A 14,398-nucleotide genomic window follows, 5' to 3' on the forward strand; every position below is an offset into this window, starting at 1 on the left:
CACGTTTAAACTCATAAACCCAATTTTATTTATTTTGAACCTTGATGCCTCTACGTCCCCATACAATACATTCAGTATATACATTTGGCCATGAGGGACTGTACAGAGATATGTTATAGTAGTGCATACATAACGTGGCACGACAATGTACACAAAGGAAACGCACACATGCCACTTTACCACAGTAAAGTGATACACTAGATACACACAGGGCAAGTCAATGGCAGATGGCTGCTTACACCAGTGCACACACACACACACACACACACACACACACACACACACACACACACACACACACACACACACACACACACACACACACACACACACACACACACACACACACACACACACACACACACACACACACACACACACACACACACACACACACACACACACACACACACACACACACACACACGACTGTGTGTACCCACACGCACACGCACTTTAAGACACTTCTCAGGGAGGGGAAGGGCTCTTTCAGGTTCTAATATAAGAAACACACGAATGTGAAGAATGCGTCTGCTGATTGCAGAGAATCCATCTTCGTGTCCTAACACCTTCCACTCTGCCGCCCCCCCCCCCCCCCCCATTCTCTCCCTCCCACCAGTTCCCTCTCTCAAAGCTAAGGCCTCTCTCGAAGCAGTGTGGCCATCACACACCGGCTCGTCCCTATAGTAGAGAATTTCTCATGAGCAGCAGTAACTACATAAAGAGCCTCTACTGTCTGATCTCTTCTACGGGGGGGAACATTTACAACATACAGAATACACATCTATCACACATAGTTTTTTTTAAATCTGCAATATCTTCTTTCAAGGAAATACATAGGTCCACTGCAACAACATTCTAATCCCTACTAAAGCTGTAGCGGCTGCCTCCTCACATGAACAGACAGCCTCATATAACGTACTGCACTCATCTAGCGGCCGTCGGCGTGCACGCTGCCCCGACAACGTGCACATCCCACCCACTGCAAAGGGCTTCTTACTATTCAGGTCATTCTGCTGATTACATCTCTTCCCTGTGGACATTTTTGTACCATCACATGTCAACGTATTTAGCGGAGGCACACACTCCCACAATCATGTTCCCTTCAACGACTGCAGTTTATAGAGTTGCATAGTGCACAGTGTGGATATAGTTGAAGCCAGACTGTGTATTCAGAGGTCACGCTTCTGGTTCCTGGTGTCGGCCATTTAAAGCTCAGACGAAGCGGCCACATTTTTTTTTTTTTTTTTTTGATTAGGATTTGCCCATAAACCAAAAAACGATTTAATTTTGCAACTGCAGAGAGCAGGTCCCAACACGTAGAGGTCATTACTGCGAGTTGCTTAAAATTAAATTTGGTCAATGAGAAACCGCGACAGGAACATTTTCGACTCGAGGTTGTTTAATTCATGTTCAAGAAAAAAAGAGAGTACTGATCAATAACTCTCACCAGTTTGTACCAGCGGCTTTAAAAACACTAGAACTCAGAGAGTCTGTGCACATCTGCACACCAGCACCCAACACATGCATCCTCACTCACATTCACACGTCTGCACATCTGGTAGTAAAAGGTCGATGACAGAGAGCATGACGGGTCGAAAGTAGGTCTTTATCCGGTTCAAACAGGCTGCGTTGTGATTGGTCCGAGGAGAATAGGCCACTGTCTCTCGCATGAGGCTCCGGCGATCCCGTTGGTCAGGAGACACCGTGACTCGAGTCGTGGCCACTGAGGCAAACGTGCATTGAGCATAACTTGAAGCAACATAAATGCAAAGCACCACAGTTAGTAGAGGCTGGAGTAGTTCCCAAAAAACATGATCACATCGGCACAGGACGATGAGGGTGGAGGCCGGTGGGGGGGGGGGGGTCACACAGGAGTAACACATCAGTAACAATTACCCCAGAATTAATTACAGTCACAGAACAATCGATAAAAGCAGAATTAGAAATCAGCTGATCTCGCGGACTGATTTGACCCATGCATTATAAGGCATTAACCAAACATTTGTTACTGACATCACATAGTATCATATTAGTGACCACATACAATTGCGGATCTGGATGAAAATTGATGAAAATGAAAATGTTTTCATTCGGAAAAAAAAAATCTTGGATTAATTGTATTAAAAAAACATATTCCTAAAAGCAATGATGCAATTTTGAGGGGATTGGGAATGTCGAGGGTGGAGGGGTAGATCGATGTCTGCAATCCCATTGTACCTATTGATCTGCAGATGGGCGAATGAAATTGATTTTCTGAGGTAGACAATGCAGGCATATTTCATTCTCCCGATGCAAAGCCACACTAAGCAGGGGCAGCGGGGGTAATTTGGTCCATTTGGACAGGCTCTGGTCACTTGCCTCGGCCAATTGTACTGTGTTGGATGGGACGACCCATCCATCACGCTCCCCTGCCTGTCTCACCACTATGGTACTTACACTGTCATTGATGTGATACACCCACGCGGTGATGGATAGCAGACAGCATGCACTATGACAAGATAGAGAGATCAATCTGCACAGCTCTCAGGCCTGTTGTCTCCGTGCAGCTGGGGAAATACCACTCATAACACGGCAAATCTATTCAATATCCTGGACACTGTATGGCGCCCATGTGGATAATATCCCTCACGTGCCCCGTAAAAGTTGCTTTCCTTACACGGCGCTTACAATCTTCAAGTCCCCTTACAAACAATTACAATAACAGCAGAGCCCAACCAAAGGAGAAAATTACACACACACACACAACTGTCATGACGCGCGCTGAGGAAGAAGGTACAACATGTTAGGACAGAAGCTACGTCTGATGATGTACCTTTCTTTTTTCTGTGAGTGCTTAGGGCCAGGCGGGGTCAGCTCAAGAATAAATGAAATGATGTTCCTCAGTCTGTGACGAAATGAATTGGGTGACTGTCATAAATAAAAAAATAAAATAGAATATAATAACATAAAATAATAAAGACTTTTTCGCAAACATTGAGTCTGTAAGAATGAGATAGTATGCAGTAGACCTTCAAAACAGGTTTGAGGTGAGTGAGTATCAGCAGTTTGGGATGCCATTGTTCGTCTTCCCATGAGCCCGCGGGGCTGTGGACGGGAAGAGTGGAGCCACTGAGAGTGGTCCAGTGAGTGCTGCAGGGGGCCGACGCCTGCAGGTGACCCATGGCACTATAGTGTCCTAATGGCTACAGGGTAGAGCAGGGACATGTGTTCGGCACCCTTGATAGGCAGCTTGCGGCTGGAGTAGAAATGGATGATCTCAGGCACGCTGTCAAACGGGCAGCTGTTCTGGCCCAGGATGTACTCGTTCTCCTTTGTCCGCGACAACTTCATGTGCATGAAGCCCTGGCTGCTCCTGGAGACACGGGGAGACAAAAGACAGGGACGGAAAAAACACTCTGTTAGTTGGACAATAACAAGGTCAAGAGATCAAGATCTTCAACTACATGGAGACTAGCTTCTACAACATCAAAGCCACATAATCGGACAGCGAATCAGAATCATGGAGGTATGTTCATCATAAATCAGACGTCCGCAAAACCTTTAACATGAATGGCAAATATATATATTATTTTTTACAATGAATATTAAACCACAACGGTTTTATATTTGTAAAAACTTCCCCAGACTCTAGTAGAACAACATTTTGTGCATGATGTCATAAAAAGGTAAAGTCTGTTGCTCCATCAGGGCCAATGGGGACTTTCTTTGGACTGTGGGAAGAGTGAAACTGTGAGTATCTCTGCAAAGATGTGCAGATGTTGAGTAATTGCAGAGGGTAAGTAAAAAATTGGACCTGCTGATGCCGCTACATGAAACATGAAGGGATCACCAAAGCCATGTTTATCTGTACGGAATTTCAAAGCAATCCATCCAATAGTTTTAAGGATATTTCAGTCTGGAACAGAGTTGGAGGATCGATCGACAGAAACACAGACACTGAAACACCAAGAGCCCCCCCTATAAAAAATCATTTGAAGAGAAAAGTATGTGAGACTGAACCTGAATATATTGGGAAGAGAACACATCAGCTCCTTTCTCATTTACTCTCCCCGTCGTTGCTCCCAACAGTACGTGACAACGTTCTGAAAGCTGGATTACCTCTGATAACTTGGGAGCTGCCAGGGGAGCAGACTAAAAGCCAGGCTGCTCGAGGCTGTAGGTTTCACATCCAGAGCACCAGGGCATTGCTAATGAACCCCCAGGATAAATCACTTAGGCTACAGAAATAAATACACGGCAAATTAAAAGCTTCCCGTGTTTCTAGAAGCCTTTGATCAATACAGTTTACATCTTGCCAGTAATCTTAAGCCTAAAAATAGAAAAGTCCCTTTTTGTTGTTATTAAGTGATGCAACAGTAAGCTTTAGTGATGGACTGATACGACACTAATGGTCCTCATATCCTGCTCTAAATATACTCAATTGAATAGCTCAATAAAATGCAAATGTGAGAAACATTTGCATAATCACTTTTTCAATCAGCAGCACGAGGGCTACTGTTGGCCATCTTTCTACAAGTGGGTATCACAAGCTCCGTCAACAAAATGTGCACAATCAACTCACTAAACTCAAACCTATACTTTATATAAGGTGTTATATAATTTTAAATATAATTACAAAAACAAAACAAAAATGATGAGGCCACTGCGACCTTTGACCACCTAAATCTAACCAGTTGATCTGTGATTCTAAATGAACATATGTGACAGATTTGAAGAAATTGTCTCAAGTCGTCTTGGGGTATCTTACCTTGACCTTTGACCTCCAAAATCGAATAAGGTCAAGCTTCAGTCCAAGTTTCTTTGCAATCTTCTTGATATATCACATTCACCAGAACAGGAGATCACCTTTACCTTGACTGAACAAGCTCTAATAAGTTAATCTTTGAATCCACGTGAATTTTTTTATCAAACTTTGGGGACATTACCTCAAGGTGTTCCTGAAATGTAGCGTTTACAAGACCAAAAACATGTTTGTAAGGTCACAGTGACATTGACCTTTGACCACCAAAATCTAATCAATTCATCCTCGAGTCACAGTGAATGTTTCATCTAAATTTGGAGATATTCCCTCAAGGTGCTCTTACGATATCGTGGTTGCGAGAATGGGACAGATGGATGTATTATTTATTCTATCAACAAGCCGAGGGTGTGGGACTATTTTCCTGGCAGCGATACACATAAGAGCAGATTCTGGTTTGGATAAGATCGGGTGGTTGAGAATGTCCATGAGGGTTTCCAACCTTCACATGACATCCATGTGTTCACAAATAGTCGAGCAAACAAGCAGAGTAATCACTGCCTTTGAGGTCATTGATTAAATTGCCAATGTTAACACATGTAAGTATTTGTGTATGTTCCCATTATCTGTGATAAACAGGAGCGAGAACTGGGCTCTTGGCACCTTAAACACGAGGCATGTCCATTCTTCACTTATCTCATAATTGCATGTGTAAAGCCCGCGGATGTGCTTGCTCCCTGATGCACAGAGAGAAACCAGCACAGAGATAACGCTGAAGTGGAAAAAAGCAAAGAACGTACAGGGTTCAATTGAGGGACAAATTCAAACTAATAACGTATCTTGATGTGAGATTATGTTTAATCTAAGTAGATGAGATTACTCTGATTATCATTATTACAACAGCAAATGCGATGAAGAAATTGTTGAGAATTATGAACTGTAAATGGCCGATGACGGAGAATATTTTTTCATTTCTGAGATATCTCTGAGCATGCAGGCTGCAAGCTGAAGTAAACAGCTATCTGACTTCTCAATTACCATATCTCTGGCCTCAGTATTTGAGCACGTGCCTAATAAGTTCATCATGATTTCAGGAGAGCAGGACAAATGTCTTTTGCCACATGGTTCTAGCGTCCTGCGAATGGTGCCAGGGGATCTCATTTATAAAAAGAACAGAATCCTCCCTGCTAAGTGCATTCGATGAATCTTCATGCTGAGCTCAGGGAGGCAGGGCGTCAGGTTACACAGAGCTACACTTGAAATGGCAAACACATCAATAGCATCATTTTTAGATTCCCAGCTGGCTCCCAGTCGGCGCTCAGGGCGGCTTATCACGTTACGGTCCTGCAGAGTTAGAAATCAGGAGATCGGAGCAATACAACAAGGCTGCTGATAAAATGACTATTTTAGAGAGGACAAGCCTTTGTGGTGTTATCATATCCTCGTGCTAGTGGCCCTCTATTGTTTAATCAGAATGAATCTCTCTGGGGGAGGTCTGCTGTCCTGTTTATTGAGGTTTATGACATTGATTTGAGCCCTGTAGACCTCAGAGCAGGAAGAGCCTGACAGCAATCTCCACTTATCTCCACCTTCTACATATTGAATTGCTGCATGAACGATGCTCTCAGTGTTATGAATCCATGGCACCAGAAAAGAAAACTAAAAACAAAGACGTCAGCCAAAAGATAATGATCCTTGGCAGATGCTGTGACCTTTTTAATCATTACTGGGCATCAGATATCCTGTGTGCCCATTATTTCATATGAACACAATTTGAATAAGTCTACAAGGATGATCTCTACCACTCTGTATGACACAACCGATGAATAACTGATTTGTAGTGTGGTTGGTGGTGTAAAGCAGGCTTAGAAGGTTTAAAGACAAAATCTATCATCGTCCATTAGTTTGAATGGAAGTAAGTAGAGCACAACAGGCCAAACAGTCCCGTTAGATTCCACACCAAATCTGTCATGTTCATTTTGACAAAGTTCTAAAACCATAGAAGATGCATATAGACTGTTGATTCCCTAAAGAAGCCACATTATCTCAGCTACAAGGGCTGGTAGTAACAGGCTTTTTGTTGCTCTACAATTGCTGAAAAAAATATTAATTTGGATCCGACCCAAATTCCACACAATCAAAGATTTTATTTACTGACTCTCCGTTCAGAACCAGGCCAAAATCGAAAGGGTCATTTCTTAGCACGTGTCCCATCATCCCCAAGTTTTCGGTAAATCGATTCAATAGTTTGTGCGTCATCCTGCTGACAATCAAACCAACAAACCACCCAACCAACATGCTCAGCCAACTATCCAATCACCCAACCACCCATCCAGTTATCCAACTATCTAACTATTGGACCATCCACCCACCCAACCGACAGAATGGTGTGAAAACAGAACCTCCTTGGCAGAAGTACAGTTAATATGCTGTTTTGCCATTAGCTTCGATTTCAAGTTGTAACTTAGATTTGTGTAGTCATTCATCTCAGGTGGGTCACATACAGGACATCAGATCTTTTCTCTGTGTGTATCCTTCTAAACAATTAACAAAAACACCACAAAAGCACAAGGAAAGAAGAGGAGTGCAATTGCAGTTGCAAAGATTCTTTGTATGCTATTTCAACTGACTATATCACTTCTCCTACTGTGCTCTGGCATCAAACAGCTTCTGTTGGAAAGGTTTTCTTCTTTCACTAACAGTTTCTCTGCTTAGCCGATGGAAACACACTGTGCAGGGCTCTCTTGTGAGGTGAGACACAGGATGACACGGGGCTCTGAGAGACTTGTGAGGGGTTTAATACGTTTCAAACAGCTAAAAGATTTCTCTCAACAGAAAGATGAAACAGAGGAAGGATGGGCGTGTAGGGTGGTGAGGGGCATGTGAAAAGAAAAAGGACAGCGCAGTAGACAGAAAATGCTTTCTGCTACTGCCAGAGTTCTCTTGAGGCTGGAGGTCTCAGCGACGTCTGTCTTGATCAATAATGCAATACACGTATGGGCCACCTCATGGCCTTATACATTTTTCAGCAACCTCAGACATGGAGGATCTTCCACTCGGGTCCCCGCTCATTTTCAGTGTGGCAGCAGGGGAGGTGTGCGAGCAGGCTGAACTCAGGATCACCTCCGCCTGCAGTGTGGTGACACCTGTCATTCCCACGAACCAGCCACCTGATTGCTTTCTAGACTCCTTGTTTACTCGAGATCTGAGTCATCAGTGTCTACAAACATGCACACACAAAGAGAAAGAGAAGCAGAAACCTCCAGGAAACGTTTTCTTATCCTGCAGATGTGACACATATTCAGTTTGTGAAGGCACTTCATTGTGACCCGTTTGCAGTGTTATTACAAAGGATCAAAAAGACACAACTTAACTTGGTGTGTAGCAGTAAAGTCAATGCCAAGATCAAATGATTACTCATTAGAAGCTTATTGCTTTACAGCTTTGTCAACTAATTTACCATCATAAGCCCACAAACGGCTTTAGGCTCCACAACCTTTAGGGTATAGCCCTGGAGTCAACTCCGTGGCGGACGGGGTAAAAGCACCTCAGCTGGTTACAAAGTCCAGAACCTCCTTTGCTACACTTCCCACTGCGTCACAGAGTTTAAACACCTCTGCTGCACCGAAACTAACGCAGCCTTCTCAGCATGGCTTTTCTTTTTTTTTATCTTCTTCTACTTCGCCAGTGTGACAAACAGCCTTTCTTGTGTGTCACAGAAGTGGGGCAGGTGAGTGGCAAGGATATGGTAACGCTAAAATGAAGCGTAACTGTGAGCTTTCAATTGAGCTTCCTGTAGGTAAACTCCAGTCATGCAGCTTGTTACTGAGGGTCAGCTGGACGGCTGGGGGATGTGAGTTATTGTAAATACATGAATGCTTGTAAGAACGTTATCAAACAGAACGTTTTAAACAGTTTTAAACACATGCTCTGATTTTTGCCTGGTTTAATTGAATCTGTTAATAATATTTCAGCTGCAATTGTTTCAGCACTTTCCCAGTGTGGACTGGTCTTATTTTGAACAAACAATAGCACAACAGTAATCACTGATTTCAATTGTGAAAGTAAAATCCTCAGCATTGGGTCATCTCCTAGCTCCATTGCACTAGAATACGGAGATGGATTAATTAATTCAGTCAAACTTATAATATCATAATATATATGATAATATAATATCATGTGTTGGCGCCCCAGAGCTGAATTGAATTGAATTGTATTTGCATAGTGACAAATCACAACATACATTATCTAAAGGCAATTTACACACCTGTCATATATAGTACATACGCTGTGTGAGACTATTTGGAGCTCATTAGAAGAACATTCATCAAAATCCCTCCCTGTATTATTTTGTACCACATACACTAAAGACAGAGGTTCAGTTCACATGGGCCTCATTACTCAGACATCTGCTTCATGGTTTACTGGTTCTTAGTTGTTTGTGGAGGGATATGATGCTGTTTTTTGTCTTTTTATGTTTCAAACTTTATGCTCAGGGCTTCTTTTAGACAACACATCTACGGAATAGTTTTGTCAATTTCAGATTAATGATTAATAGCCGTTGACTCTCCTGATGAAACGTTTGTAGTCTGTATTGCCTTCAGGATGAATACTAAGCAATAAAAAGCTTGTTCACAGCAGTTTATAGTATTTCTTTATGGCTTTGGTCCCCATTGCTTTTATGTACCTTTATATATGATATGGGGATGTAGTAAATGTTACATTTTATATTCTTCTTATTATTATTATTATTATATTTACACCTTTCTATCCATCTTATTTGTATTATTTTCAATTTATTATATTTTTTTGCTCATTTTATCTTTTCACCCTCTGCTCTTTTTAATCTTTTATTTTGATGAAAAATAGTTTTAAATGTTTTTTTCTGTCTATGTTGTTTTTAATGTCCCTACACAGCACCTTGAATCTACCTCCATGTATGAAATGTGCTTTACAAAATAAAACCACCTTGCTTGCCACCTTGAACGTCATCCTCCTGGTTTTGGCTGTTCATGTGGTGACATGTTTTGAAATATGGTTGTTTCAGGGTCTTCATACTCAAGGAGTGAGACTGTCATTGAATGCCTTCTGTTTGTGGTCATATAAAGCCATCAGCTTTGACTGACATTAGTTCAGGACTCATATTAGTCAGTAAAGCAGAAGAAGCAGTCGCACAGTCAGTGAAGACGGGTCGTTGGATGAGCTGTCAGCTACAGTAAAGTGAAGAGAATGGAGCAGTGAAAAGTATCGTGTTTCGCTGCCAAGACATTCAAACCTCCAGCTACATTAGTTGTGTTGTAATCACAAACGCTAATTAACAATTTTTATCTCATCTGAAGGTCGTCGCAGGATTTATCCAAGTGTCACATGGTCTCTTACTGCAAAATAGACTTATATTAACTACATTTGAAAATCATTTGCCAAAACAAATGCTAACATAATATAAAAGACACACTTTTTTTTATAGTGGTTTTGGCAGCTGTTCTGACATAAAAAAAATGTAATCTATATGTTTCTGACATTGTGTCCTGGCCCCTGGTCCTGACAGTGGATGGAGGTGAAAATCTGTAAACCAAAACCAAATCTGTCTCTTTCTTTGCTGTCAAAAAATAACAGGATGTGAGACCTCTATGGCCCTTCAAGCTAACGTAACCTCTACCAAATGTCAGACGAGAATAAGCCAATCTCACTGGCTTCTCTGAACTCCCTGAAGTGTGTTGCAGAGATCAGGAGTCGCTGAAGATTAACGGAGATGTGGGCCCGTCAAAAAATGGAGGAGTCAACAATGTCAGAGGGGTTACCAGGGGGGGTGGACGGCCACAGACGGGCAGGAGGTAAGTCTGAAAGATGAAAATGTTTACTGTACAGAATATGCAGAGTCAGCAGACTATTGGGGCATATGTCCACAAGGACCTCCGCAAGCAGAGCATATGATAATCCACCTAGAACTGTGTGTAGCTGCTGAGACACTAGAGACGTGGGATTTGATTACCCTCCAACACTTTATCAGACTAGATTGTCTGGCGCCTGTGCAGTTACTCGTTTTCACCCAGCTATCATGTGCACTTGTGTATCTTATCATACTGTACAGTACGTGGCTCATTAGTAATGGCTGTCCTTACTTTAGGGAGAGGGAGTAGTCGTTCTTGCTGGTCTCGCTGTTTCTCACCAGATAGCTGGCCTCCTTACACAGCCGGAGCAGAGACTCTGCATCTGTCCGGCTGATCGCTCCATGGTACCAGCTACAGTGAGAGATGGGAAACAGAGAGAGGAGGGGATAGAAGAATGGTGAGAATATGGAGAAAATAGAACAAATGAAAACAAATAACAAGGCTCCAACGTTCTAATGAGCACAAACTGAACACAAAGTGGTAGTCGTAACAAGACAACACAAGTCCTGACTCACAACTGGCTTTCCAGGGGCATGGTGGGGTCAATGCGCTCCCCTACTGAGGAGCTGCAGTGGTCCAGCGACGTCATTTTAGTGTTGACCAGACAGCTGCTGGAGTGTCGCTGCAGCGGGCGATTCTTCCCATCCTTGGTCGGAGACATTCGAGACTTGTCCACGCCATCGAACTGGACTGTAATACAAGAACAATACATCAGCTGACAGATTCTATTCTGGAAGGATACAAAAAAAAAAAAACATCCACAGCTTCAATAATGTAGCATTAATAACACGTCGTCTGAATGCACTGCAGATAGATTTCAGCTTAATGTCACTAGAAAACAATAGTGTGCTTGAGAGGAAGGAGAAATTTGTAGAGGTTATGATGTAAAGTGCTGTTACATGACTCTACTGAACTAGATCAGCAGTGTGTGAGAACTGAGCGCGCAGACACACAGACACAGTTAATTTGTGTAACTCATCCGAGTGAACATGTGCACATTCACAATGGAGCAGTCATGAATCAATTCTTCCACACTGTGTACACATTCCACTGAGAACTTCCTCCAAACTATCCAACTAAACTACATTTCATGCAGGCGCACATATATAATATATATAGTATGTGATATGAGATCTTTATAGATTCGTTTTTCTTGAAACAATGTAATTGTTTTGAGCATCTGCTTTTTCCTTTTTGAATTTAATGGATTTTTATCATTTGGTTAGCCGTATGTTTCTGTGTCGGTTCCGTTTTTTACTTTGTTTGCTGTATGTAATTATGTTTTTCTTGTGCTATCTGTCTCTGCTTATATTTATAAATGAAACTTTTGCCGCCCATCGTGGCTGAAACTCACGGACAGAACAGATATTGTTTCTCAATCGGAGCTTCCTGGTTATAAGGAGTGATCGGAAACAAAAAGGTCACTCTTTTAAAATATAAAAACAAATGAAGATCTGCCTCATTAGGGCCAGACTGGTCCCCATCAGGTCTACTGATTCTGACAAGGTCCTAGAGAGTACACACACAAACACACAAATCCCACTATCAAGTCCAGCAAGTGAAACATTAACCTTGCTTTTTAAAACTCTCACGGTAAACTGTGGACACGACGTGCTCCTGGCAGCCCCACAGGGAACTGTTTTAAAGTATGTGGGGGCTGGAGCTGACCTGTGCTCATGACAAGACTGGTGAAGGTCATGGGGCAAATTCACAGCCAATCAGCACACAAGGGAAAAAGGCCTTTGCGTCTATTTACAAAAGCTAACATGAGAACAAAAGAGGTGATTATGTTCACGAGGACATGTGAAAGTGAATGTGTACTTCTGGTTAGAGAGGGTTATGGAGGCCAAAAGACCGATAAGCTCTACAGTTGCATGTTGGAGTGGTCATTTAGATGTATGTACATGTGGTTTTTTTGCCCTTTTCTCTTTGCCATCCATCACTGTAATTGATGTCCCAGCACCTGCGGTGTTGAGTAGACCTATTTATGGCCACTGACATGCATCTCAGGCAATAACGGAGGCCCAGCGTCCTCCATCAACCGTACGCCAAGCTTTACCTGGAGATTATTTTCTGCTTTAAGGTTTAAAATCAACATATCAAAGCCGAGTCTTTGATGGAAGCAGTTAGTGAAGTTTGAAGCTTCTGGATATTAGCTCTGTGTCGCTAATGGACAGTTTTGTGTTTAATTACTGGATCTGAGAATGGCAGCTACAGCACAGACAGACAGGCACTGCGATCTGTCGATGGAGACAGGGCCCGCAACTGTCTAGGCTCTGCATTTCAAACGGAGGATTGTGTTACACTGTGTGTAGTTTGTGAGCTTGTCAAGTCTTCCTATATGTCACTGAGTGGAAGGGCTGACATCAGTCAATTCAAGTTACAAGATCATCATGTCAACATTTTACTATGCCTACTCTAAGTCTGGCTGAATGGGAAAAACATGACCTTCTGTAGAATCTGAGGTGTAAAGATACATACAAATCGCATTAAAATCACAAATTCTCTTCTGCCAATGGACTTTGAAAGGAATTTGAAGAGTTATAAGCTTTACATTTGAATGGTTTAGTATTTATATATTCTACTGAGGCAGTTAAGATGCAGTGCTGCAACCTGAGATCTTAAGATCAATCGTGGAGAGAGAAATACAGTACTTTCTACAGTGCAGATATGGTAATCTCTATTAGAAGATTCAGCATGTGAATATGCAGAATCTGTAGGCAAGGGACAACATTTTGGGTCTGGAAGTCTTCTGCTTTTTGTTTCTGGTTTGGCCAATCAGGTTTCAGCTGGCTTTGGCTGCCCGCATGTAAACAGTCCGTGTGGAGTGCTTTTTGATTTATATGAATTTATGTCCAGATAGCTGTTAATCTAGATTAGCCCAAGTGTCGTCTGGACCTAAAACATCTCCAAAAGTGTCACTGTTTATATTTTGTGTGGAGAAACATTTGGCTCTTTGAACTAGTCTGATAGTAAACAGTGTACAGTGAACGTATGTCTTGGTCCAGATATCCACTGTCTACACCAGAAGCCTCAAAATTTGCCCACAGAGGCTGATTGGACATCAGACGAAATAAGGTAGTATCTGACAGTGACTATATTGAATATTTTAAATAAAGATGTGAGAAAGTTTTATTTAAAATCTAGTTTGTAAAAGCAATTATTTTTATGCTTACATATCACATCTGCCAATTCATGATTTCGCATATCGATTTGATGACTTTCTGGAGCCCCTGACTAAAATACTTTTACTTGTGCACTGAGTCTGAATCTGAGAGTTTCTCCCTTCACTGCCTTTGAGGGCACACAAAGAAGGAAAGCTGTTGTTTCAACTCCAGCCACCAGGGGCTCCTCTTCACCTCCACACTCAGGTTGAAAAGTCTGGCCTTGAGCCCACTGATGCATTTCCCTCAACATAAACTCATGGAAGTGATTATTCCAAATGACTCCAGCAACCATTGTCATCTCGGCCTCTTCCCTTCTGTTCATTAAAGTGCTACGGCCGGGACTTAAAATGACGAATTAAAATTGCACCGTTGTGTGACAGCTGGGTAAACTGTGGCTCTGACCTCAGACTCATGGAGGACTGTGAGCTTAAGCTTCACGTCCTCATAAGTCGGATGTTTAGACCACAGGCACTCAAACGGTGCTGCATGTAAGTCATCATGACAGATCCCATGGGTTGTCGACTTCTGCAGGCGGCCAATTAGAACCACATGCCGACTCCCGGGAACATGGTGCAAGTGGCACGAGCGTACAGTATATG

General features: G+C 42.4%; 1 protein-coding gene across 3 annotated transcripts in view; it reads right to left on the reverse strand.

Annotated features, from left to right (window-relative positions):
* zgc:158464 (uncharacterized protein LOC791139 homolog) overlaps positions 1–14,398 on the reverse strand; it is a 97,644-nt gene continuing 83,246 nt past the window's right edge. For all 3 annotated transcript variants that reach the window (XM_062388570.1, XM_062388553.1, XM_062388561.1), the window contains 3 exons: positions 11,148–11,322; positions 10,864–10,983; positions 1–3,355 (listed from right to left, as the gene is read on the reverse strand). In XM_062388570.1, coding sequence (XP_062244554.1) covers positions 3,169–3,355; positions 10,864–10,983; positions 11,148–11,322 — 482 coding nt within the window. In that variant the 3' untranslated portion in view covers positions 1–3,168. The remainder of the gene's footprint in view (positions 3,356–10,863; positions 10,984–11,147; positions 11,323–14,398) is intronic.

This window comes from Platichthys flesus, chromosome 1 (assembly GCF_949316205.1).
Source record: "Platichthys flesus chromosome 1, fPlaFle2.1, whole genome shotgun sequence".
Lineage (NCBI taxonomy): Eukaryota > Metazoa > Chordata > Actinopteri > Pleuronectiformes > Pleuronectidae > Platichthys > Platichthys flesus.